The sequence below is a fragment of the Oncorhynchus mykiss genome, chromosome 2 (assembly GCF_013265735.2).
Source record: "Oncorhynchus mykiss isolate Arlee chromosome 2, USDA_OmykA_1.1, whole genome shotgun sequence".
NCBI lineage: Eukaryota > Metazoa > Chordata > Actinopteri > Salmoniformes > Salmonidae > Oncorhynchus > Oncorhynchus mykiss.
The window spans coordinates 92,651,881-92,677,423 of NC_048566.1; the positions used below are offsets into that span (position 1 = coordinate 92,651,881).

A 25,543-nucleotide genomic window follows, 5' to 3' on the forward strand; every position below is an offset into this window, starting at 1 on the left:
AAACATTTAATTTAATCCATTTTAGAATAAGGCTGTAACATATCAAAATATGGAAAAAGTCAAGGGGTCTGAATACTTTCCGAATGCACTGTATACACACACTCGTGTGTGTACTGTATTCTATACCATCTACTGTATCTTAGTCTATGCCGCTCTGACATTGCTCATCCATATATTTATATATTCTTAATTCCATTTCTTGACCTAGACTTGTGTGTATTAGGTAGTTGTTGGGGAATTGTTAGATTACTCGTTAGATATTGCTGCACTGTCGGAACTAGAAGCACAAACATTTCGCTACGCCCACAATAACATCTGTTAAACACGTGTATGTGACCAATAACATTTTATTTTATTTGACACACACATACAGACACATACCGTCATTATATCAAAATGATTGTCTTTTTGCCATGGGGCAGGGAAAAAATAGTGCTGTTCTAATGCTTCTCTCATGCCTTTGTTCACATTTTTCCATGAGGCTGAGAAGATTTTACAGTTTTAAAGCTAATTTCCTGATATTCTACACATTTTGCCATGAGGCTGAGATAATATTCACATTTTGTTATCATATGCCCCCCGATCTCCAAAAACCATGTTCGGTAATCCGGCCCCGGGCAAGAGCAGTGCTTTGGCACAAAAAGAACCCCATACAGTGGCTTGCAAAAGTATTCACCCCCTTGGCATTTTTCCTATTTTGTTGCCTTACAACCTGGAATTAAAATAGATTTTTGGGACGTTTGTATGATTTGATTTACACAACATGCCTACCACTTTGAAGTTGCAAAATATTTTTTATTGTGAAAAATAAGGAAAGTAAAAAAAACAAACAACTAAAGCACGTATAACTCACCCCCCAAAAATCAATATTTTGTAGAGCCACCCTTTGCAGCAATTACAGCTGCAAGTCTTTTAGGGTATGTCTCTATAAGCTTGGCACATCTAGCCACTGGGATTTTTGTCCATTCTTCAAGACAAACTGCTCCAGCTCCTTCAAGTTGGATGGGTTTCGCTGATAAACAGAAATCTTTAAGTCATACCACAGATTCTCATTTGGATTGAGGTCTGGGCTTTGACTAGGCCATTCCAAGACATTTACATGTTTCCCCTTGAACAAATTGAGTGTTGCTTTAGCAGTATGCTTAGGGTCATTGTCCTGCTGGAAGGTGAACCTCCATCCCAGTCTCAAATCTCTGGAAGACTGAAACAGGTTTCTCTCAAGAATTTACCTGTATTTCCATACATCCATCATTCCTTCAATTGTGACCAGTTTCCCAGTCCCTGCCGGAAAAACATCCCACAGCATGATGCTGCCACCACCATGCTTCACTGTGGGGATGGAATTTTCGGGGTGATGAGAGGTGTGGGTTTGTGCCAGACATAACGTTTTCCTTGATGGCCAAAAAGCTAAATTTTAGTCTCATCTGACCAGTGTACCTTCTTATACATGTTTGAAAAGTCTCCCACATGCCTTTTGGTGAACACCAAACGTGTTTGCTTATTTTTTTCTGGCCACTCTTCCATAAAGCCCAGCTCTGTGGAGTGTACAGCTTAAAGTGGTCCTATGGACAGATATTCCAATCTCCGCTGTGGAGCTTTGCAGCTCCTTCAGGGTTCTCCTTGTTGCCCCTCATAATAATGCCCTCCTTGCCTGGTCCGTGAGTTTTGGTGGGCGGCCCTGTCTTGGCAGCTTTGTTGTGGTGCCATATTCTTTCATTTTTTTAATAATGGATTTAATGGTCCTCCGTGGGATGTTCATAGCGTCTGATCTTTTTTTATAACCCAACCCTGATCTGTACTTCTCCACAACTTTGTCCCTGACCTGTTTGTAGAGCTCCTTGGTCTTCATAGTGCTACTTAGTGGTTTTGCAGACTCTTGGGCCTTTCAGAAGAGGTGTGAATATATACTGAGGTCATGTAACAGATCATGTGACACTTAAATAAAGTCCACCTGTGTGCAATCTAACTAATTATGTGACTTCTGAAGGTAATTGGTTGCACCAGATCTTAGTTAGGGGCTTCATAGCAAATGGGGTGAATACATAAGCACACACCACTTTTCAATTTTTTTATTTGAAACAAGTTATTTTTTAAATTTCACTTCACCAATTTGAACTATTTTGTGCATGTCCATTACATGAAATCCAAATACAAATCCATTTAACTTACAGGTTTTAATGCAACAAAATAGGAAAACGCCAAGGGGGTGAATACTTTCTAAGGCACTGGATCTGCTATAAAATATGGTGGTGTATCTTTAAAAGCCTATTTTGCTTCCATTGGTCCTTGTTAAGGTCAAAGGCATCATGACCAAAAACCTGGTTGCCAGGAGACAAACTTGCCCGCAAGTGGATTTTCCAGCAAGACAACAACCACTTATTATGTGAAGAGCTCATTGACCTTCCGTCATAGGATGCCACCTTTCCAACAAGTCAGTTAATCAAATTTCTGCCCTGCTAGAGCTGCCCCAGTCAACTGTAAGTGCTGGTATTGTGAAATGAAAACATCTATGAGCAACAACGGCTCAGCCGGGAAGTGGTAGGCCACACAAGCTCACAGAACGGGACCGCTGAAAATCATCAAACAATTGTCTGTCCTCGGTTGCAACACTCACTATAGAGTTCCAAACTGCCTCTGGAAGCAATGTCAGCACAATTACTGTTTGTCGGGAGCTTCATGAAATGGGTTTCCATGGCCGAGCAGACACACACAAGCCTAAGTTCACCATGCACAATGCCAAGCGCCGCTTGGAGTGGTATAAAACTCGCCACCTTTGGACTCTGGGGCAGTGGAAACACGTTCTCTGAAGTGATGAATGACACTCCACCATCTGGCAGTCAGACGTCCGAATCTGGGTTTGGCGGATGCCAGGAGAATGTTAACTGCTCAAATGAACAGTACCAACTGAAAAGTTTGGTGGAGGAGGAATAATGGACTGGGGCTGTTTTTCATGGTTTGGGCTTTGTCCGTTAGTTCCAGTGAAGGGAAATCTTCACGCTACAGCATACAGACTATTCTGTGCTTCCAACTTTGTGACAACAGTTTGGGGAAGGCCCTTTCCTGTTTCAGCATGACAATGCCCCGTGCCCAAAGTGAGGTCCATACAGAAATGGTTGTCGATTTTGGTGCGGAAGAACTTGACTGGCCTGCGCAGATCCCTGACCTCAACTCCATTGAACACCTTTGGGATGAATTGGAACGTCAACTGCGAGTCAGGCCTAATCGCCCAAAATCAGTGCTAACCTCACTAATGTTGTTGTGGCTGAATGGAAGCAAGTCCATGCAGCAATATTTCAACATCTAGCAGCAAAGGCGGGACCAACTCCATATTAATACCCATGATTTTGGATTGAGATGTTTGACGAGCAGGTGTCCACATACTTTTGGTCATGTAGTGTAGCTCAGTATTTGAATTATTTATTTTAAGCAGTAATATATGCTCATATTTATCCAGGGTGTCAATATTTTCTTGGGACACAGCCAAAGACAAAAGCAACCCTTAGTGAACAGATAAGAGGAGTAAAATGGAGGGCTCAGCATCTTCTAATCCATTCTGTGTATTGTAGAGTCCATGTTGGCTGATCAGGGACAAAGTCATTAATTTCATCAGGCTTTAATGACGCATTGGGATATAGACCACAGAGCAACACTCTTCCCTTAATTAATGTGTGTGTGTGTGTGTGTGTGTGTGTAAGCCGTGCATGCAGGGTCATTCAGTATAAAGCATTACAGTAAGCCGATTTTGGGATCTGATTTTGTGAGAAATGTTATTTTGTTTAAATTAAACATCTGGTTCCCCTCCCCCATGTTTTTTTTTTTGCGTCTGTGTGTTGGTGCGGGTGTGTGTGGGGCTAGTGGCCTCTCTGTCTCAGACTCTCTGTTGTCCAAATATAACTAGATTAATTAACCAGATTAAAAGACAAGGGTGAGATTTCCTGTTTGGGGGGTTGACATCCATCTCGTCACGCCCCCTCCAGTCCTGAGACCTCGTTACAGTGGCTTGCGAAAGTATTCACCCCCCTTGGCTTTTTTTCCTATTTTGTTGCCTTACAACCTGGAATTAAAATAGATTTTTTTGGGGGGGTATGTGGTTGTATCATTTGATTTACACCACATGCCTACCACTTTGAATAAGCAAAATATTTTTTATAGTGAAACAAACAAGAAACAAGACAAAAGAACAGAACTTGAGCGTGCATAACTATTCACCCACCCAAGTTCAATATTTTGTAGAGCCACCTTTTGCAGCAATTACAGCTGCGAGTCTTTTGGGGTATGTCTCTATAAACTTAGCTTTTTACCCATTCTTCAAGGCAAAACTGCTCCAGCTCCTTCAAGTTGTATAGGTTCCGCTGGTGTACAGCAATCTTTAAGTCATACCACAGATTCTCAATTGGATTGAGGTCTGGGCTTTGACTAGGCCACTCCAAGACATTTACATGTTTCCCCTTAAACCACTTGAGTGTTGCTTTAGCAGTATGCTTAGGGTCATTGTCCTGCTTGTCCTCTCAATTCTCTGGAAGAATTTCCCTCTATTTAGCGCCATCCATCATTCCTTCAATTTTGATCAGTCCCTGCCGATGGAAAAACATCCCCACAGCATGATGGCCAGAATGATGCTGTTCTCGGGGTGATGGGAGGTGTTGGGTTTGCGCCAGACATAATGTTTTCCTTGATGACCCAAAAGCTAAATTTTTGTCTAATCTGAACAGAGTACCTTCTTCCATATGTTTTAGGAGTTTATAGTATGAAGAATACAATTGAACATAGCTGAATAAAGTAGAAAGGATATTTTATCCTAACAATTTCTGAGGGAGTACGCTATTCTGTGTTGAACGGTTGGCAAATAAACTGGTCCACCTATATGCTTAATTTATGCTTAATGCTTCATTTAGAGTTGTTTTGCAACTTTAGTTGTGATACAAAAGTTGGGCTATATGTTAAATTAATTATGCATTATAAAGCTGCATGATGCAACTCTAATGATAATTAGAAAAAAGTTGCATGAAAGGCATGAGCTCTGATTTGCTTCTTGCACAGGCTGCACACACCTCATCAGTCTCTCAATTACAATTTGACGAGCACTTGATAATGCCTCGAATTTCCCGGCAGCATCCTCCGAGTGCCCCCTAAAAAAATCCAGACCTTTTCCAGTCAGTGGCCATTGTGCCCTTGCATCTAGGTAAGACCCAGTGTAGAAGTAACATGAGTTTATCACAACCACAGGGGCAGGCGAACGACAGGTCAAGGCAAGCAGGGGTCAGTAATCCAGAAAGGGTGAAACGGGTCCAGAACGGCTGGCAGTCTCAGGGTCAGGGCAGGCAGGGGTCAGTAATCCAGAATGGTCGGGTAAGGTACAAAACGGCTGGCAGTCTGAGTCAGGGCAGGCAGAACGGTCAAAACCAGGAAGGACTAGAAAACAGGAGCAGGAAAACAGACATGACCAGGGAAACAAACCCAGGTCGGTTTTTGTTAAGGGAATTTTTATCTATAATGACTATGTATACATTTCAATCAGGATGTACTAATCAGAATACTATTATGTTACTGTATATGTACTAATCAGAATACTAAATGTTACTGTATATGTATGAGTTTTCTTTCTTGATCCCAGTACTGAAGATAATGTGTGTATGAATGTGGTCAAGAGTTTAGAACAATGACGGTCTGTTCCTTGGTACAAATGAATGAACTATATCTCCAGACTGTCTAGAATGCTTATCTACACTGACTGACCTTGGCTCTAGGCGAGGAGGGAAGGCTTGAGAGCTATAGAGCCTTTCTACCAGTGTCAAGAAGAGACAGAACATTTAGAAAACGCTGACGTCATTTTCTGTTTATAACCTGTGGTAAAATATGTGTGTACTGAGTACTCTCTTGAATAAAGGCTGTTACTTGACTTTAAGACCAGGGCTCTGTCCATTCCTATAAAATAAGGGTCTTACAAATTCTTATGAATTTATGTTTATGCTTAATTTTAATTTTAATTGGGAATTAAAACAGAGGAATTAAATTCCTTCAACAGTTTTACGAACAACAAAAACTGGCAACAGACAGACAGAGAACACGGGTATAAATACACAGGGGATCATGGGGAAGATGGGTGACACCTAGAGGGGGGTGGAGACGATCACGAAAACAGGTGAAACAGATCAGGGTGTGACTAATAATTATCTTCTCCCGTCTGCGTGCTCTGAAGCACCTCTCACTCACATGGCTCTCTCAGATATCTCAATTCAAATTAGCCATTGGCCATCACGTGATCGGGTTCTTCTCACAGGCATCTATCTCAGCTGCGAATAAGGCTACAAATGAAGACAGACACAGAGGACACGACTGCGCACTTCCTTCTTATCGAATTCTGAAGCGCATATTGAAGATAGGAAAACTGTCCACATTGACTTTTTGTCAGCCAACAAGATAAGTAAGCCTAACGAACAGCAAATGCACGAGCCTATGGCAATCTACTATCCCCTGTAGTACTAAAGTTGAACTATTCTATTGGTCAACTTGTCCTTCTGTGTGAGAAATAAATACTCCAAATATAGTCTGGGACAGTTGTGGGATGCGATATATCCCAAATTAATACAACCACTAGCATCAAAAAAGTTTTAAAAGCAATGAGGCTGATGAACCAGATGAGAACGTTTAGCTTAAAATGTTGATAAAATATTAGGCTATTTCTTCACATAATAAGTGCAGCAATGCACACACGACAGTAGGCTATAAGCACGAGTGTTCCAAAATGCAATCAATTAGTGTAAAAGACCCCAAATGTAATTATGCATGTAACGCTTTATTATAGAGGTGCATATTTATGGGGGAAATCAAGCTCACACGCTGCCTATGTACAGTATGCATGTTAGGTTCTACACCAGTTGTAAAGTGGATTCTTGTGAGAAGTTATTTGGCCAGTTTAGTTGTGATACATGTCCGAACCTTGTCAAAACACATAGGCCCATGGGCTAGGCTACATGAGGTGTGGAACTATGATTTGAAGAAGTCGCAAATAATAGGCATGTTCTGTTTCTTGCCTGCCTACACACAAGCTAGGCATCATTCACAAGTGAAAATATATAATTCACAAGTGATAGGCTAATATTGTCACCCATCAGACTATTCACTAAGCTAAGGGCCCTGGGACTAAACACCTCCCATTGCAACTCGATCATGGACTACCTGGCGGGGGCCGCCCCCAGGTGGTAAGGGTAGGTAACTGTGACGTGGTGAGGTTGGACCCAGGTGCAGAGACGAGACCAGACGAGGAATCGGTGGTTAAGGATAAACATAAATACTTGACTGATAAACAATAGCCACAGGATCACAGTACACTGGAAAAAACAACAAACACTAAGTCTCAAAAACTCGCTCAGGAAACAAACGCACAAGGTAAACAATTCAAGCTTCTGCAAAAGTAACCAGAAAACACACCTCTTTTAACAGGGAAATCATAATGAGTAATAGGACACACCTGAGTATCATTGTCTCTGCTGCCCTCTGGTGACAGGTGGAATCACGGCAGCTAGCAACACATCTGCCACGCTGATCCTCAACACGGGGGCCCCTCAGTGGTGCGTGCTTAGTCCCCTCCTGTACTCCCTGTTCACCAATGACTGCATGGCCAAGCATGACTTCCAACACCATCATTAAGTTTGCAGATGACACAACAGTGGTAGGCCTGATCACCGACAACAATGAGACAGCCTATAGGGAGGTCGTCATAGACAATAACAACCTCTCCCTCAACATGATCAAGAGAAAGGAGATGATCGTGGACTACAGAAAAAGGAGAGCCGAGCACACCCCCATTCTCATCGACTGGGCTGTAGTGGAGCAGGTTGAGAGGTTCTACAACCTTGGTGTCCACATCACCAACGAACTATCATGGTCCAAAACACACCAAGACAGTTGTGAAGAGGACACGACAATGCCTGTTCCCCCTCAGGAGACTGAAATAATTTGGCATGGGTCCTCAGATCCTCAGAAAGTTCTACAGCTGCACCATTGAGAGCACCCTGACAGGTTGCATCACCCCCTGGTATGGCAACTGCTCGGCCTCTGATCGCAAGGCACTACAGAGGGTAGTGCATACGGCCCAGTACATCACTGGGGCCAATCTTCCTGCCATCCAGGACTTCTATACCAGGCGGTGTCAGATAAAGGCCCTACAAATTGCCAAAGACTCCAGCCATCCTAGTCATAGACTGTTCTCTCTGCTATCACACGGCAAGAGGTACCGGAGCACCAAGTCTCGGTCCAACAGGCTTTTTAAAAGCTTCTACCCCCAAGCCATAAGACTCCTGAGCAGCTAATCAAATGGCTACCCGGACTATTTGCATTGACCTCCCCACCCCCATTTTTAGGCTGCTGCTACTCTCTGTTTATTATCTATGCATAGCCACTTTAACTCTACCTACATGTACATATTACCTCAATTACCTTGACTAACCTGTACCCCTGCACATTGGTTCTGTACCAGTACCGCCTGTTTATAGCCTCACTACTGTTGTTTTATTGTTGTAATTATTTGCAATTTTTTATTTGTTTATTGTAGTTTATTTTAGTAAATACTTTCTTAACACTTATTTTTCTAAACTGCATTGATGGTTAATAGCTTGTAAGCATTTCACTCTACACCTGTTGTATTCGGCACATGTAAAAATTCAAATTTTATTGATTTAATCTTATCTTTACATATACTAAATAATATATGTGTGAAATTAGTTTTGATTTAGAATGGACCATTATCATGCACCTGTTTCAGGACAGGAGCAGGGGAAAAAATACATGTAATCTATGCACTTAAATAGATATTGTAGGCCTGGCCTATAGAAAGCTGATGGGATCCTATTTTTAGTAGACGTCATCACTCTTGTTTTCCCACACAATTGCATAGCCTGTACTGTACTGTATTATTAGAAGAGGATGATATCATACTGTACTGTATTATTAGAAGAGGATGATATCATACTGTACTGTATTATTAGAAGAGGATGATATCATACTGTACTGTATTATTAGAAGAGGATGATGTCATACTGTACTGTATTATTACAAGAGGATGATGTCATACTGTACTGTATTATTAGAAGAGGATGATATCATACTGTACTGTATTATTAGAAGAGGATGATGTCATACTGTACTGTATTATTAGAAGAGGATGATGTCATACTGTACTGTATTATTAGAGGATGATATCATACTGTACTGTATTATTAGAAGAGGATGATGTCATACTGTACTGTATTATTAGAAGAGGATGATATCATACTGTACTGTATTATTAGAAGAGGATGATATCATACTGTACTGTATTATTAGAAGAGGGTGATGTCATACTGTACTGTGTTATTAGAAGAGGATGATGTCATACTGTACTGTATTATTAGAAGAGGATGATGTCATACTGTACTGTATTATTAGAAGAGGATGATATCATACTGTACTGTATTATTAGAAGAGGATGATATCATACTGTACTGTATTATTAGAAGAGGATGATATCATACTGTACTGTATTATTAGAAGAGGATGATGTCATACTGTACTGTGTTATTAGAAGAGGATGATGTCATACTGTACTGTATTATTAGAAGAGGATGATGTCATACTGTACTGTATTATTAGAAGAGGATGATGTCATACTGTACTGTGTTATTAGAAGAGGATGATGTCATACTGTACTGTATTATTAGAAGAGGATGATGTCATACTGTACTGTATTATTAGAAGAGGATGATATCATACTGTACTGTATTATTAGAAGAGGATGATGTCATACTGTACTGTATTATTAGAAGAGGATGATGTCATACTGTACTGTATTATTAGAAGAGGATGATGTCATACTGTACTGTGTTATTAGAAGAGGATTATCTCCTACTGTACTGTGTTATTAGAAGAGGATGATATCATACTGTACTGTGTTATTAGAAGAGGATGAGTAAAAACATGGCTAGGAGTAGCAGTATTTTATGTTTGTATTCAAGAGTGGGACAGGCAGTAAAGGAGTAGTACACTATTTTACAACGTGATGTTAGATGGTTCATCACCCAGAATGTAGTCCATGGGCCAGGAGAAATTGTAATCTATGTTTCGGTTTTCTTTAAACAGCCACTACAAACTTCAGCTAAGTAGAGCCACAGTTGTTTAAAATCTATGGAATTGATTAAAAAGGCCAAATCATCTTTACGTAACATCAAACCAAATATGGAGTTGATTTGAGGAGATTTCAGGTGATTTTGGTCACATGCCATATTTCTTCCATTCATTTTTAGCTAGCGGTGGCTAAAGTTACCTGGGCCTGATTTGAGGACCCGATTGAGTGGCTGGAAACAATGATTCATTAGACAGCAGCACAGTGAAAATACAGGCTGGTTGAACACCTCAGAGACCACCTCTGGCCAGGAAATACAGGAATGAGAACAGTCCATTTAACAGTTTATTAGATTGCAGCACAGTGTACAGATGTAGGGTCATAATTTGAGTAACAAGAAATGTGAATTATTATGTGGATTATAATTCATGGATATTTTTCTAAGAGTTGATCAGTGTTTTGTGAAGGAAAATTAGGTCTGACATTTCTAAGTGGAAATTACAAACTTCAGAAGCCTTCCGTGGAAGGGGTTCGAGATGGAACCCAAAACGGTTCTGCTTGGAACAAAAAAGGTTCCAAGGCAGGTTATAGATTTATATATTTTAAAGGTTATATCGGTTATAAATAGCGCCCTTTTTTCTAAGAGTGTACAGTACATCTGTTATACAGGATGGTTGGAATTACCACCAGAGACCTCCAAGCAGGAAATACTGTGCTGGAATCAGTCCATAAAACCTGGTTGAAATACCACCAGAGACCTCCAAGCAGGAAATACTGTGCTGGAATCAGTCCATAAAACCTGGTTGAAATACCACCAGAGACCTCCTAGCAGGAAATACTGAAAATCTACTGAAGATATATAATCACCGTCAATCTCAGTCAAACCTCAATACTTTGCCAAGTTTTGCCGGGTTGTTGCATTTCTATTTTAAGGGTTGTGGTTTTACACTGAAGTTAAGTCATGGAGTGATGAAGATATGCTGCATTTCAGATGAGCTTGATGATGGAGAGTTGTTTCCATGGGGATAAGGATTTGTTACAATTATATTTTAGGGTTGTAATGTTCTATTTCTGTCCAGTCATTGAGTCCTGAAGTGATGTTGACCTTGCCCGAGTTCATATCAGCTTGATAGTGAGTTGTTATTGAGAGATGTAACATCTGATGGAATGTGTTCTGTTACAGCTGTATTTTAGGGTTGCGATATTACATTGAGTCCTGAAGGTTCATGTTGAACTGACTCCCAGGTGTATTGTCCTCTGTTTTGCAGGTGAACCAGGAAAATGTTGTGAAGGTGGGCCACAAGCAGGTGGTCAATACGATCCGACACGGGGGCAACCGGCTCATCATCAAAGTGGTGACAGTTAGCAGGAATCTGGACCCTGATGACACGGCCAGGAAGAAAGGTAAGCCTCTTATCCTCTCTGTTTCTCACCTTGCTGCTCTGTCCTACACCACCTGGCCAGTGGGATCAATGTCTGATCGGTTGGGATGAATCCACAGTGAGGGTCCCAGCTGGTCCTCAAACCAGAGCTGGGTTCAAATACTATTTGAAATCATTTGAAATACTTAATCTGTCCTCGATTTAGCTTGCCTGGCTTAATGGACCAATAGATAGACCCAAAACATTAAACCCCATACTCCAGGCAGGCTAGAGCAAACGCTCAAAGTTTTAGTATTTGAATCCAGGTGGTTCTAAACCGTGGTGGCCCATCCTTGTACTGTACTGTACTGTAATGTATCAGGAAGCTAGAAGCTGACTGCTAGAAGAATATTGACTGGTGCTTTTTAGCCTTGAAGTTGAGACGGTGGTTTTACAGTTTGGGGCATTCAAAGTTAACCTGTACTGCAGCACAGGTCCAATTCAAAGTGGATGTAACTGCACTGTCAGGGGCATATTTGGGAAATATATTTTTAGATGTTTTTGTTAGAAGATTGCTACTGAACTTGGCACTTGCATGGCATCACCCTGCTTGATTGGTGTCACCCTGCGAGACTTGTGACGTTGTCACATGAACAATCTGGCGTTGCTGCAGCACAGGCATCTAAAAAAAGTTTGCCTGCTTTTAAAACATCCCTGTCTACCACTGGAGGCTACTGAGGGGAGGATGGCTTATGATAATGGCTGGAACGAAGCGAATGGAATGGCATCAACCACATTGATACCATTCCACTCCAGCCATTACCACGAGTCCATCCTCTTCAATTAAGGAGTCACAAAACTCCTGTTCTGTCTATTATAAATCTCACACTTGGGGCCTGTACGGGATGATGTAACATTACAGAACTCTCAGATAGAAATGTAGAACATACATTATTTTCTGTCAGAACAGAGTCCACTCTATCACATCCTTGAATATACCTGTGTTTTTGTGTGTTGTGTCATTGCAGTGGCCACACCTCCACGTAGGACTCCTCCCGCTGCCCTGTCCATGGCCATGCGCTCCAAATCCATGACCTCAGAGCTGGAGGAGCTAGGTAGGAATCGGCAAAGCGTCCTCCATATACCTGTGGACCTGTGAGAATAGAATTCCAAAAGATCAAATGCATTTTGTATGCTTGTGGTTTGTTCTCTGTGTGTTTGTTTAGTGATTTGATTATCGGGAAAACCTTTTTAAAAGTAACTGTGCACTCCTGATTTTTTTTCAATACCTGCCTCTACAGTGGACAAAGGTATGCAGTATACCGTAGCTAGTGTTTGGTCACAGCTGCACGCATCTCACTGTTTGGCTTTTTTTATTCTCTCATTTTTCAATGTTCATTTACATCATTTAAGAGATGACTATATTTATTCTTCTTTGAAGGGGCTTGAACAATTATGTACTTTGTAAAAAGGCACAAAGCTATTCTGCTCTGTAGGGTTTGATCTGAAGAGAGCTGGAGAGAACATGTGAAGGACAGTGCTGAATCACCCAAAGTGATAAAGAGATCATTAGCCAGCATGACTGATCGTTTTGAACTGTTTTCAACCATCATAACAATTGCATAATTCCACGCCATGTCATCATACATTTCATTTAATACGCTTTAAAAATATATATTATTAATTTACTTAGACATTTAATTGATTGTTTGATTGATTTACCTCAGAGCTGTATGTAAAATAGCTTTGATTTAACTCACCTTTTGAAAAGCTTTTACCTTATTGCTGACTCGTGTCGCTTACAACTGTTCTGCAGTAGATGTCTTTTGAAGGGCCGGTCATAGAAATATCATGATTGGACTGATCATTCTATGTCTATGGGATTACTGGTCATTCTATGTCTATGGGATTACTGGTCATTCTATGTCTATGGGATTACTGGTCATTCTATGTCTTTGTCTATGGGATTACTGGTCATTCTATGTCTATGGGATTACTGGTCATTCTATGTCTATGGGATTACTGGTCATTCTAGGTCTATGGGATTACTGGTCATTCTATGTCTTTGTCTATGGGATTACTGGTCATTCTATGTCTATGGGATTACTGGTTATTCTATGTCTATGGGATTACTGGTCATTCTATGTCTATGGGATTACTGGCTATTCTATGTCTATGGGATTACTGGTCATTCTATGTCTATGGGATTACTGGTCATTCTATGTCTATGGGATTACTGGTCATTCTATGTCTTTGTCTATGGGATTACTGGTCATTCTATGTCTATGGGATTACTGGTCATTCTATGTCTATGGGATTACTGGTCATTCTAGATCTATGGGATTACTGGTCATTCTATGTCTTTGTCTATGGGATTACTGGTCATTCTATGTCTATGGGATTACTGGTTATTCTATGTCTATGGGATTACTGGTCATTCTATGTCTATGGGATTACTGGCTATTCTATGTCTATGGGATTACTGGTCATTCTATGTCTATGGGATTACTGGCCATTCTATGTCTTTGTCTATGGGATTACTGGCCATTCTATGTCTTTGTCTATGGGATTACTGGCCATTCTATGTCTATGTCTATGGGATTACTGGTCATTCTATGTCTATGGGATTACTGGTCATTCTATGTCTATGGGATTACTGGTCATTCTATGTCTATGGGATTACTGGTTATTTTATGTCTATGGGATTACTGGTCATTCTATGTCTATGGGATTACTGGTCATTCTATGTCTATGGGATTACTGGCCATTCTATGTCTTTGTCTATGGGATTACTGGTCATTCTGTCTTGTCTTTGGGAATACGGGTCATTCTATGTCTATGGGATTACTGGCCAGTCTATGTCTATGGGATTACTGGCCATTCTATGTCTTTGTCTATGGGATTACGGGTCATTCTATGACTTTGTCTGTAGGATTACTGGTCATTCTTTGTCTATGGGGCAAGTGGCATGTTTGGAAGCTTGTATACAATTGCTTAATGAAAATACAACTAGGCCTGTAGTGGTCAGTAGTGGTTATAATATAATTCAGCTTTAAATGACAATATTACACTGTTTTTGCATAATATCCTGTGTTGATGGTGAGAGATTATTTTGTTGATTACTTTTGATCATCTGCTATATAAATTCTTTCTATTTTCTCATTTGTAAGCCACTTTGAGGAAAAAAATGGGTGGTAAGTGTGATCGGCATGCTTTATACAGTACATGTACAAAACAACTGATGTTCTTTTGACTTGATTTACTAGATACCTATTTGTTTATGATTGTGTTCAATTAGATTAAATGCTATATACTTGATGATATGTTCTCTCACTCACTAGATCTTTAGCTAGACACTGAGTGGACAAAACATTAAGAACACCTGTTCCTTCCATGACATAGACTGACTAGGTGAACGCTATGATCCCTTATTGATGCCACTTGTTAAATCCACTTCAATCAGTATAGATGAAGGGAGAAGACATGTTAAATAAGGATGTTTAAACCTTGAGACAATTGAGACATGTATTGTGTATGTGTGCCATTCAGAGGGTGAATGGGCAAGACAAAAGGTGCAAGTTCCTTTTGAAAGGGCATGGTAGTAGGTGCCAGGTGTACCAATTTGTGTCAAGAACTGCAACACTACTGGGTTTTTCACGCTCAGCAGTTTCCCATGTGTATCAAGAATGGTTCACCACCCAAAGGACAACCAGCCAACTTGACACAAATGTGGGAAGCATTGGAGTCAACATGGGCCAGCATCCCTGTGGAACGCTTTCGACACCTTCTAGAATCCGTGCACCGATGAATTGGGGGGGGGGGGGGGGGGGGGTGCGGTGCGCAACTCAATATTAGGAAGGTGTTTCTAATGTTTGGTATACTCAGTGTACTTTACATGCATGCTCACTGGACTTTAGAGGGCATTTACTGGGTATGAAGGTGAACTAGTGTTTGTTGTCTAGGGGTTGTAACCTAAACAGGGGTGTCGTAAAAATGAAGAGCATATGAAAATGCCCTTCTGAACAATAACCTTTTTAAACACTAACTTTTCACAGCAAAGCCTACGTACTTCAGTTCAGTGTGAGAGCGCAGTGTGAGAGCGCAGTGCTATTCTCATGCATTATTCATGGTTCTGGCCCTCTTTTAGACAGTTATGCAAGATCAGGAAAAAGCAACAGCAGAGATCTTGTATGTGTCCAAAAGTGCACTCTTTTCCCTATATAGTCCACTACTTTTGCCCAAAACCCTATGAGCTCTGGTCAAAAGTAGTGCACTATAAAGGGAATTAAGGTGTCATTTGGGATTAGGATGCATCCCTCTACTTTAACCACAGATTTGTAACATTCTAAAATGGTTGTAGTGTTTTCTGTAATGATAAAATGATCTGAAACACCTTTATGGGATGATAACTAGAAGACCTAGAGTTAATGCACAACAGTCAGCTGCGTATATCAAAGAGTAGGTAGCTGCCTTCTCAGAATACACTACAGACTTAACTTTAAGGGCACAACACTGTTATACAATGGGCCCATTACAAATAGGCATTTGACTCATACGCATACAGAAACAAGATGTTGCCATGGCAATAATGCTGCATAGAGTACAGTGCATTGTCAACTATAGCAGGAGAGCATTCTACCTGCAAAAAAATATTAAATACACTTAGAAAAAAGGGTTCTTTGGCTGACCCCACAGGAGCACCTTTTCCTCTGAAAAGGGTTCTACATGGAACCCAAAAAGGTTCTATCTGGAACCAAAAAGGGTTCTTCAAAGGGTTCTCCTATGGGTACAGCCAAAGAACCCTTTTAGATTCTAGATAGCACCTTTTTTTCTAAGAGTGTACAGTCCTGCTGCTGCCTAGTCTTAGGCACATTATTCAGCTGTAACGGCCTCGCTCTGTGTTCACTGCTTCACACCAGAACACTGGAGATTTGCCACAATGCTTCTAGAAGTCTAGAATACATGTTGACACCAGACACTGAGGTGTCTTAGAATGTGTGGCTTATTCACATCAATCCACCAGGGTTTCTTACTGCCATAAATACTGCTATGTTACTGTATCAGCGGATGTGACAGAGAAAGAGACCGCTCTAGCTGGGTGGCCAGTGTTGGTGAGAATGCTTTTAGACAGCACTGGAATCTTCTCCATCTTAATTATACAGTACACACATGGTCAAGTCTGTGAGCTTAGTATGCAGACAGAAGGATCAGAGTATTACTGTATGAAGCCGTTTTGTCAACAGGGGTTTAAACAGAGATAACAATCATGTTTATCATTTGTCATACACTGTGTCTTTCGATAAAGGTTATTAATACACTAATAGCAGACAATGTGCTTCAAACATAAACAGCTCTTGCTTAGCAGGTTAGCCTTTTTCATCATGAATCTTGTTCTGGAGGCAGCTCTGCAGAGTGGTCACTAGCTAGCACAGCCACAAAGTCTAAAATCTGATTTTAAACATAACCCTAACCTTAACCACACTGCTAACCTTAATGCTTATGCTATGCTAACCTTATTTTCATGAATTTTTACAATATAGACCATTTTAACTTTGCAGCTGGCCTATCTAAAGGGAAATTACTCAGTTCTACCTTCAGGACAAAACTCATGACACTAAATGTCAACCTGCTCTTAGATTTAATTCAGTAATAATGTATTTCATGAAGACAGTAGGATGTAGCCTATAGCCCTCTCTCCTCAGTTCACAGGTTTTTGACAGCAGTGAGAGAGAAGGGTGTTTGAATGTATAAACAGAATAACTATAGATATCGTATGGATGTCCCTATCTGAACTGCCTTTTCTTCCTGTTCTAGATGATCAGTCTTCAGATAATGAGCGTCTAAAGAAGAGGATTGTATTCTCAGTCACTCTAAGTAATCGTCCCATGCATGGGAGCGCTCAAAAAAGAAAGAAAAAAATGAAAAAACACTAGCATGTTGGTTGTGCAGTTGCCGCTGAACCATAGCCTGGTCCAGATCAGTTTGTGCCGTCTTACCAACTTCTTGTCACTCATTGTCAATTATTTAAGGTTTGCGTCTTAAACGGCACCCTGACTCATATAGTCCACTACTTTTAAACAGAGCCCTATGGGCCCTGGTCAAAAGTAGTGGACTGGATAGGGAATAGGATGCCATTTAGGATGCAACCAAGGAGTTAAAAACAGACCAAAACGGCTAAATCATAGAACCAAAAGAAAGTGATAGCTAGCTTGCACGGCTTTAACTTTGACCAATGTCAGTGTGACTATTTCTGTTCCCTTTTCCTTTATGCTCGGTTTGATTTCTCATTCTGACTGACGGAATGGATTGTCATTGGCTGAGATGATGGCTCGTTTTAGCTTGGAGACAGATGTAGAGTGTAGGCTATGGTATCCTATACTCACAGTGGAGCGGTGTCTGTCTCTCTGTCTGTCTTTGTGTTCCAGATAAAGTGGGAGAGAACATGCCTCCTCAGAAGCCCACGTGGGACAACTCTAACACTGACATAAGGGTCGCAAACACGGTCAAAACGCGGCCCAACAGCAGGTGCTTGGCCATGAACCCAGAGATGAATGTAAGTATAACCACTAACCAGGCTTTACTCTACTACTATCTACACTACTCTGTTGTGCGCTATGCATTTCATTATTGTGTGTGTAGTATGCTGATATGTGACACTGGAGTAAGACCATAGAGATCTATGCTGTGAGAATGCTGATGGGTGCACCATTACCTGTTGCAATTTACTGCTCTAAGCTGGCTGGTTAAGGAAGTGCATGATGGACTTCATCTGTTAGGAGGTGTTCATGGTTCTGATGAACTTCATCTGTTAGGAGGTGTTCATGGTTCTGATGAACTTAATCTGTTAGGAGGTGTTCATGGTTCTGATGGACTTCATCTGTTAGGAGCTGTTCATGGCCCTGACCTGCTTCTCAACTAGTATTTAGGTTTAAACAGCTTCATGTTCTATCTTTTCCATTAGATCTTTCACAAGTTGACCTGCAGCAGAGGACAAATAAATGTGTTTGGTTAATAACCTCTTACACTCGTGGGAATTGCCCGATATGGGGGATAGGGCTAAATTGACATGTTTCTTATGGAATAAATATTTAAAGCGTATGCGTAACCATGGTAGCGATTAAAAGGGAACAGTTTGGAAATTATGGGAAAATGATTAGTCCATAGTTGAGGACACAACAGTTCACCTGACACAAGACTAACTCCAAACATTACACTGTTGATTTTATATGCATTTTACATTTACTGTACTTTTCGCTGCATTTGTTGATAACAAAATGTAAAAAATATCTGGATACATTCAGTAACATGATAATAATATTCTTGGAAAATTTGGGGTACAGTAGGTGCAACATAAAAGTGAGAGGTCTAACTGGTGTTTCTAAGTGGCCACACACCTCTCCAAAGTGTGCACAGTTCATAATGCATTTCAATGCATTTTTATGACTCCAAGCTATGCCATTGAGGAACTAGAGCAAGCACACAACTAGAGCAAATAGTTGTTTTGTTTGGAATCTAGCCCTGCATCCCCTCCTTTACACAATTACTGTTGTTGTTTACTCAATCCATAAACATCCATTATAAATTTGAAATCTGGGTCAGGTAAGCATCATTTTTAATCTTGCTCTCTTGCCAACATGACTAGCTAAATTAGAAAGTACAGTGTTAGGCTTTCACAAGGCAATTCAGAGAAGCAGGTCATCATTTTGATGCGCGTAGAATGGAGTCATAAGTGCATTCAGGTGTGGTCCACTGCACACTTCCTTCACAATACAACAAACAGTCTCATTCTGTTCAGAACAACCCAGGGTATGACGCCAGGTCATCTTGTAACTGGACATCTAACATAGTCATCATAAACATTGACAGTGTATATTACATCAGTTGTATGATATGGAAATGTGAATACAATTTTATTTGATTTGAAATCTGCCATTTTCAATCCGTATATGGGTATGAATGTAAAGGGCTATGAAATAAACGATAAATAAAATGAAAGGAAATGTACATCAACAATCATTCTAACAAGTCTAACTGGTCTATAAACTGATGGACTGTTTCCCATGCAGGCTCAGTCTCTTCTCCTCTCTTTGTTACAGTCCATGTGTGAGAGTCAGGACGTGTCGATGCAGACCCAGCCCAGAGAGCCAGGCAGCCCCAGAGGTCGAGGCCCCTTCCTGGGGGTGCCAAACAGACAGGGGACCATGAGACGACAAAAGTCCATAGGAACATCTGGTAACTACATCTCAACATGTTTCTGTCCATGCTAAATATTTAATCTGCATACATACTGGACAGCACACGCTTATATACAGTACACATGCGTGCACAGGCATGCACACTCACACACACATCTGTATTCAATTACCTTTTTTCCCGCACACACACCCTTGAAGGTTTCAATTCTATAATTGCCGTTAATGTAAAGTAATAGTCAACGTATGTTTCTTTTTCAGGAATAACAGAAGAGGACGCCCCTCAGTTCCTGACCCCTCCCATGTTGAAATTCACCAGGAGCCTATCAATGCCAGACACAACAGAGGACATCCCACCCCCTCCCGCTATCTCTCCTCCATCTCCCCCTTACAACAACGACCCCAACCCCCAGGGCAGAGGCTACGGCACTATCAGACACACTGTTCCCAAAGGCACCGCCCCTGAGCGAGGGGGGGATCCCAACACGGGCGGCGGTGACGGATGGAGGGAACAGGGGGGTATGTACCACACAGAGCCCCAGTCGGAACAGTATCAGTCTGAGGACCACCACCACCACCAGGGTAGCCAGAGTCCAGGCCAAGGCCTCACAGCCCAGCAGAGCTTCCTGAACCGCAGGGCCCAGATCCCAGAGAACCCATACTCAGACCTGGGGAAGATGGGCAACCTGGGCCTGTTTGCCCCCAGCAAACCTCAGAGGAGGAAGGGCATGCTGATGAAGCAGAACAAGATTGAGGACAGCCCAGAGAAGACCTGCACCATTAAAATCCCAACCATCATCATCAAGGAGCCGTCTACATCCAGCAGTGGGAAGAGCAGCCAGGGCAGCAGCATGGAGATAGAGACTGGATCCCATGACCACCCGGGACAACTCCGTCCGGACGACGGACACAACCCCAGCAGTCCCTTTGCCACGGCCATGGCGGGCGCAGTGCGGGAACGTGAGATGAGGATGGTGGATTCTCACCAGAACTCCCCATCCTACAGGTTCACTGACCAGGGTGAAGAAGACTCGTCTCCCGCGCCTGCGCCTCGCCTCCGCCACTCCAAGTCCATTGACGAGGGAATGTTCAGTAGTGACGAGCGCCTGCGTCGCCTCATGGCCCCACCTGCCTCACTACTCAGCATCCCCAGAAGAGGGGGTAACGTGACGGTCTTCAAAACCCCGGAGACCACTGTTGTGAGAGAGCCGCTCCACACGCGCACTGGCCACCACAGCCCGGTCAGTCTGCCCGCCAAGACCTATACCTCCAGTAGTGGGCGCTACGTCCACCCAGTCACAGGGAAGCCTTTGGACCCCAACTCCCCTCTGGCCCTGGCTCTGGCTGCACGGGACCGGGCCATGAGAGAGCAGTCCCAGCCACTCCCGCTGAAGACCGAACCACCTAAACCTGACCTGAACAAGCCTCTGTTCATCGACACCAAGCTGAGGACCGGCATGGGCGCAAATTTCTCCTCGACCGCCACCATGGGTCGACCGGGCAGGGCGGGGCTTCGTAGGCAGATGACAGAGGCAAAGTACGAGACAGAGTCCAAATACGACCACCCGTTGGCCAAAGACAAGGACAATAGTCTATCCCGTCCTCAGAGAGAAGAGGAGAAGAAGAACATGTTGATAGACATTGGTGACACGTCTCAGCAGAAGTCACCTGGGTTGCTGATGGTCCACACCACTGACGAGAATAACCTGTCTGAGGGGGAGAGGGACGCGGCGGTCAGTCCAGACAGCACCCCCAGTGAGCTCCGGGACCCCAACCAACCTAACATCCTCAAAATGGCCTCCCCTAACCCCCATAACCCCCACTCTATGGGCCCTGGACCCAGAGGTAGTAAGACCATGATCACCGTCACCTCAGTGGACGAGCCGGTCAAACTACCCTTCGGTATCCCCCCTCCACCCTGCGTTCCCTCCGTGGACATCGACGATGAGTTCTTTGCTGACCCACTGCCACCGCCGCTCGAGTTCGCCAACAGCTTCGACATCCCAGAGGACCAAAAGGGGGCGATTGCTGAGCTCCTGAAACAGCAACGAAACGCTGGCAGGGCACCATCGTCTCTAGCCCCCTTCTATCCCTATCACGGTAACACCCCAGGCCACCCTGACCAGACTATGATCAAACGGCCTGCGGTGCTCACCAACTGTACGCCCCCCTGCTTCCCCCACGCCCTCTTGGAGAGCTACGATCCTATCAGTGACTCTGGCATTGATGTGGAGCCGGACAGCCGCAGTATTGGAGACCCCCAGCTGGAGACTACAAGCACTATGTCCACCGTATCCAGTATCTCCACGCTGTCGTCCGAGGGTGGCGAGGTGCTGGACAACACATGTACAGTCTATGCAGACAGACAGGCCTTTCTGGTGGACCGGACTTCAAAGTCAAGAACCAGGCAACCTGCCGCAAACAAGAGCAACGCACTTTACAAGGACCCTGCCTTGATGGATAGAGAGGAGAACATAAGAACTTTTGCTGCACCTTCCTCCGTCCCACCGCCTCCCCCCGGGGCCAGCGTCTCCTCAGAGCCCCCCAGAACACCAACTCAAAGAACCTCCAAGCTATGGGGAGACCCTCCAGGCTCTAACCCCCAGGACATGCAGAACAAGGACAGGACACCAAAGCCAGGAGAGGGGATAGACTCTTCTTCCTCAGGATGTAGGACTGTTTTTGGATCAAGGTAGGCTACTCCATGTGTGTGTGTGTGTTCTGCCAGAGAGCAGAAGGAGTTGCCTAGCAACCTAATAATGAGAGCAGCAGCCTTGAGGAGTAGATGAGCAACAACGTCATGCCAGTCTGATTATCATAGAGACCAAACCGCCACAGCGCTTTCCTCCGAAGGAAGGGGTGAGCGGTGTGTCACTGTGTGTCGCTAGCAGCACGGTTCAAAATAGCACAGAGACTGCGTGCCAAATGGCACCCTATTCCCTACTTAGTGCACCAGGGCCCATAGGGGAATAGGGAACAGTGTGCCATTTGAGATGCCTCCACAGTTTGTTTTAACAGGGGTGGATGGTGTGTGTGTAACCTGTCTCTCAATCGTCTGTCATTTCAACAAACCCAGAGTTGGTCAAATATCAATGGGCCTTTCTCGTCAGTTAACCCTCCTCTTCATTCCTCTACCAGTCACCGCAAATCACTAGAAGTAGATTGTCATCGTAGAGTAGATATGAATGTGTGTGTATACATTGAGGCTCCAACAGATGTAGGCTATGGAGTGGTGTATGTGTGGGATGTATGATTGTAGGCTGTTATTGTGTAATTGGTTTTTGCAGGTATGAATGCATATTTGTGTGTATTTAAAACACTTTTGTGTATGCAGGTCACTGTCTGTACGTTTGTTTATCGCTGTGCGTACGGTATGTCTATTTGTGTAACTGGCATATATCTTGTTTGTACAGCAGGCTACGTAAGCCGGCATGGCATTTCTTACAGACACTGTGCGTTCCACCCTACAGCATTCCTCTGGGATAGCAACAAACTCATTTATTATGGAAAGCTGTGTTTATTTACAGAGCAGACCAGATGAGGCTAACTCTAAAAGTCATGGCTGTACCACCAAAGCTCTGCTACCAGTGTGGTTCATGCTGAATATACTGCAGAGCACAGAACAAACCTGATCAGATGAGATATTAGGTTAACCTGATTCAACCTGATACATTAATAAATGAATGGAGATCTTCTGACACTATCAAAGAAATGGATGTCCCTTTCTATGGGAAGGAAAACACTCTTAGTTTCTTTGTATTTAGAATAAATTCCCCACTTCCAATGGAAAGAATAGATCCTTTTTATACTCTTATTCTTCACTCTCATCTGACACACACACGCACACACATGCACGGACACACACGCACGGACACACACAAAAGCACGGACACACACGCATAAACAAACACACACGGCTACACACGGCTACACACACACACATGGACATACACACGGCTACACGCACACACACGGAATCCTCCTTCCAGTCTGCAGTTTTGAAGGAGTTGGTGGTGTTTTAGGGAAAGACTGTCAGGTCAGTGTATTAATCCTCCAGTAGGTTGGTCAGGTCAGTGTATTAATCCTCCGGGAGGTCTGTCAGGTCAGTGTAATAATCCTCCAGTAGGTCTGTCAGGTCAGTGTATTAATCCTCCAGTAGGTCTGTCAGGTCAGTGTATTAATCCTCCAGTAGGTCTGTCAGGTCAGTGTATTAATCCTCCAGTTGGTTGGTCAGGTCAGTGTATTAATCCTCCAGTAGGTCTGTCAGGTCAGTGTATTAATCCTCCAGTAGGTTGGTCAGGTCAGTGTATCATCCTCCAGTAGGTCTGTCAGGTCAGTGTATTAATCCTCCAGTAGGTTGGTCAGGTCAGTGTATCATCCTCCAGTAGGTCTGTCAGGTCAGTGTATTAATCCTCCAGTAGGTCTGTCAGGTCAGTGTATTAATCCTCCAGTAGGTCTGTCAGGTCAGTGTATTAATCCTCCAGTAGGTCTGTTAGGTCAGTGTATTAATCCTCCAGTAGGTCTGTCAGGTCAGTGTATTAATCCTCCGGGAGGTCTGTAAGGTCAGTGTATTAATCCTCCAGTAGGTCTGTCAGGTCAGTGTATTAATCCTCCAGTAGGTCTGTCAGGTTAGTGTATTAATCCTCCAGTAGGTCTGTCAGGTCAGTGTATTAATCCTCCGTTAGGTCTGTCAGGTCAGTGTATTAATCCTCCGGTAGGTCTGTCAGGTCAGTGTATTAATCCTCCGGTAGGTCTGTCAGGTCAGTGTATAAATCCTCCAGTAGGTCTGTCAGGTCAGTGTATTAATCCTCCAGTAGGACTGTCAGGTTAGTGTGTAGATCTGTCAGGTCAGTGTATAAATCCTCCAGTAGGTCTGTCAGGTCAGTGTATAAATCCTCCAGTAGGTCTGACAGGTCAGTGTATTAATCCTCCAGTAGGTCTGTCAGGTCAGTGTATTAATCCTCCAGTAGGTCTGTCAGGTCAGTGTATAAATCCTCCAGTAGGTCTGTCAGGTCAGTGTATTAATCCTCCAGTAGGTCTGTCAGGTCAGTGTATTAATCCTCCAGTAGGTCTGTCAGGTCAGTGTATTAATCCTCCAGTAGGTCTGTCAGGTCAGTGTATTAATCCTCCGGTAGGTCTGTCAGGTCAGTGTATTAATCCTCCGGTAGGTCTGTCAGGTCAGTGTATTAATCCTCCGGTAGGTCTGTCAGGTCAGTGTATTAATCCTCCAGTAGGTCTGACAGGTCAGTATATTAATCCTCCGGTAGGTCTGTCAGGTCAGTGTAACTTAATGTGTTCTGTACTTTCTGTAGGGGTCCGGACAGTGGGTCCCTCTCCTCAGGTACACAGCGGAATACCACAGTCTCTTTTGCTGCCCAGCTCCCTCCAAACGTGCCTGCCCCATCTCCAAACCGACAGACCGAGAGCCCCTCCCACCACAGAGCCCCCAGCCCCATCCTCTCCCCCCCAGACTCAGGCCTCGGCTGTGCCTCCTCTCTCCCTGCCACCTCTCCCACCCTTTCAGACGTGTTCGGCCTGCCCACCCCCCCTCTCAGCCTGGGCACGGGGAGCAGCCGCTCGCCCTCCCCCCTTACCCTCATCCAGGCCGTCTCCAACAAGCCTTTTGCCACCAAGCCGGTTCTGATGTGGAGCAAACACGACGTGGCCGACTGGCTGGAGAGCCTAAACCTGGCGGAGCACAGAGACACCTTTATGGACAACGACATCGAGGGCAGCCACCTGCCTAGCCTGCAGAAGGACGACCTCATAGACCTAGGGGTGACCAGGGTCGGACATCGGATGAACATAGAGAGAGCTTTGAAACTTCTGATGGACAGGTGAGAAGTGAGGAGGGTGATGAGGTCTCTGAGTCTCCAACACTACAACTTCAC

General features: G+C 43.4%; 2 protein-coding genes across 2 annotated transcripts in view; both read left to right on the forward strand.

Moving 5' to 3' along the window:
* LOC110502389 (SH3 and multiple ankyrin repeat domains protein 2-like) overlaps positions 1 to 25,543 on the forward strand; it is a 164,375-nt gene that overhangs the window by 136,057 nt on the left and 2,775 nt on the right. The window contains exons 16-21 of the mRNA XM_036959148.1: positions 11,368 to 11,503; positions 12,489 to 12,575; positions 17,886 to 18,013; positions 19,557 to 19,692; positions 19,914 to 22,344; positions 24,965 to 25,489. Of these exons, the coding sequence (XP_036815043.1) occupies positions 11,368 to 11,503; positions 12,489 to 12,575; positions 17,886 to 18,013; positions 19,557 to 19,692; positions 19,914 to 22,344; positions 24,965 to 25,489 (3,443 nt within the window). The remainder of the gene's footprint in view (positions 1 to 11,367; positions 11,504 to 12,488; positions 12,576 to 17,885; positions 18,014 to 19,556; positions 19,693 to 19,913; positions 22,345 to 24,964; positions 25,490 to 25,543) is intronic.
* Positions 12,945 to 17,864, forward strand: LOC118943605. The gene is made up of 2 exons (XM_036959172.1): positions 12,945 to 14,654; positions 17,275 to 17,864. Exon 1 carries the CDS (start codon positions 13,312 to 13,314, stop codon positions 14,479 to 14,481), a length of 1,170 nt encoding a protein of 389 aa, XP_036815067.1. The 5' UTR covers positions 12,945 to 13,311; the 3' UTR covers positions 14,482 to 14,654; positions 17,275 to 17,864.

What these genes read in the sequence shown, in the direction of transcription:
- LOC118943605 (XM_036959172.1), top strand. Translation starts at nt 13,312, where the DNA reads ATGATTGGACTGATCATTCTATGTCTATGGGATTACTGGTCATTCTAT.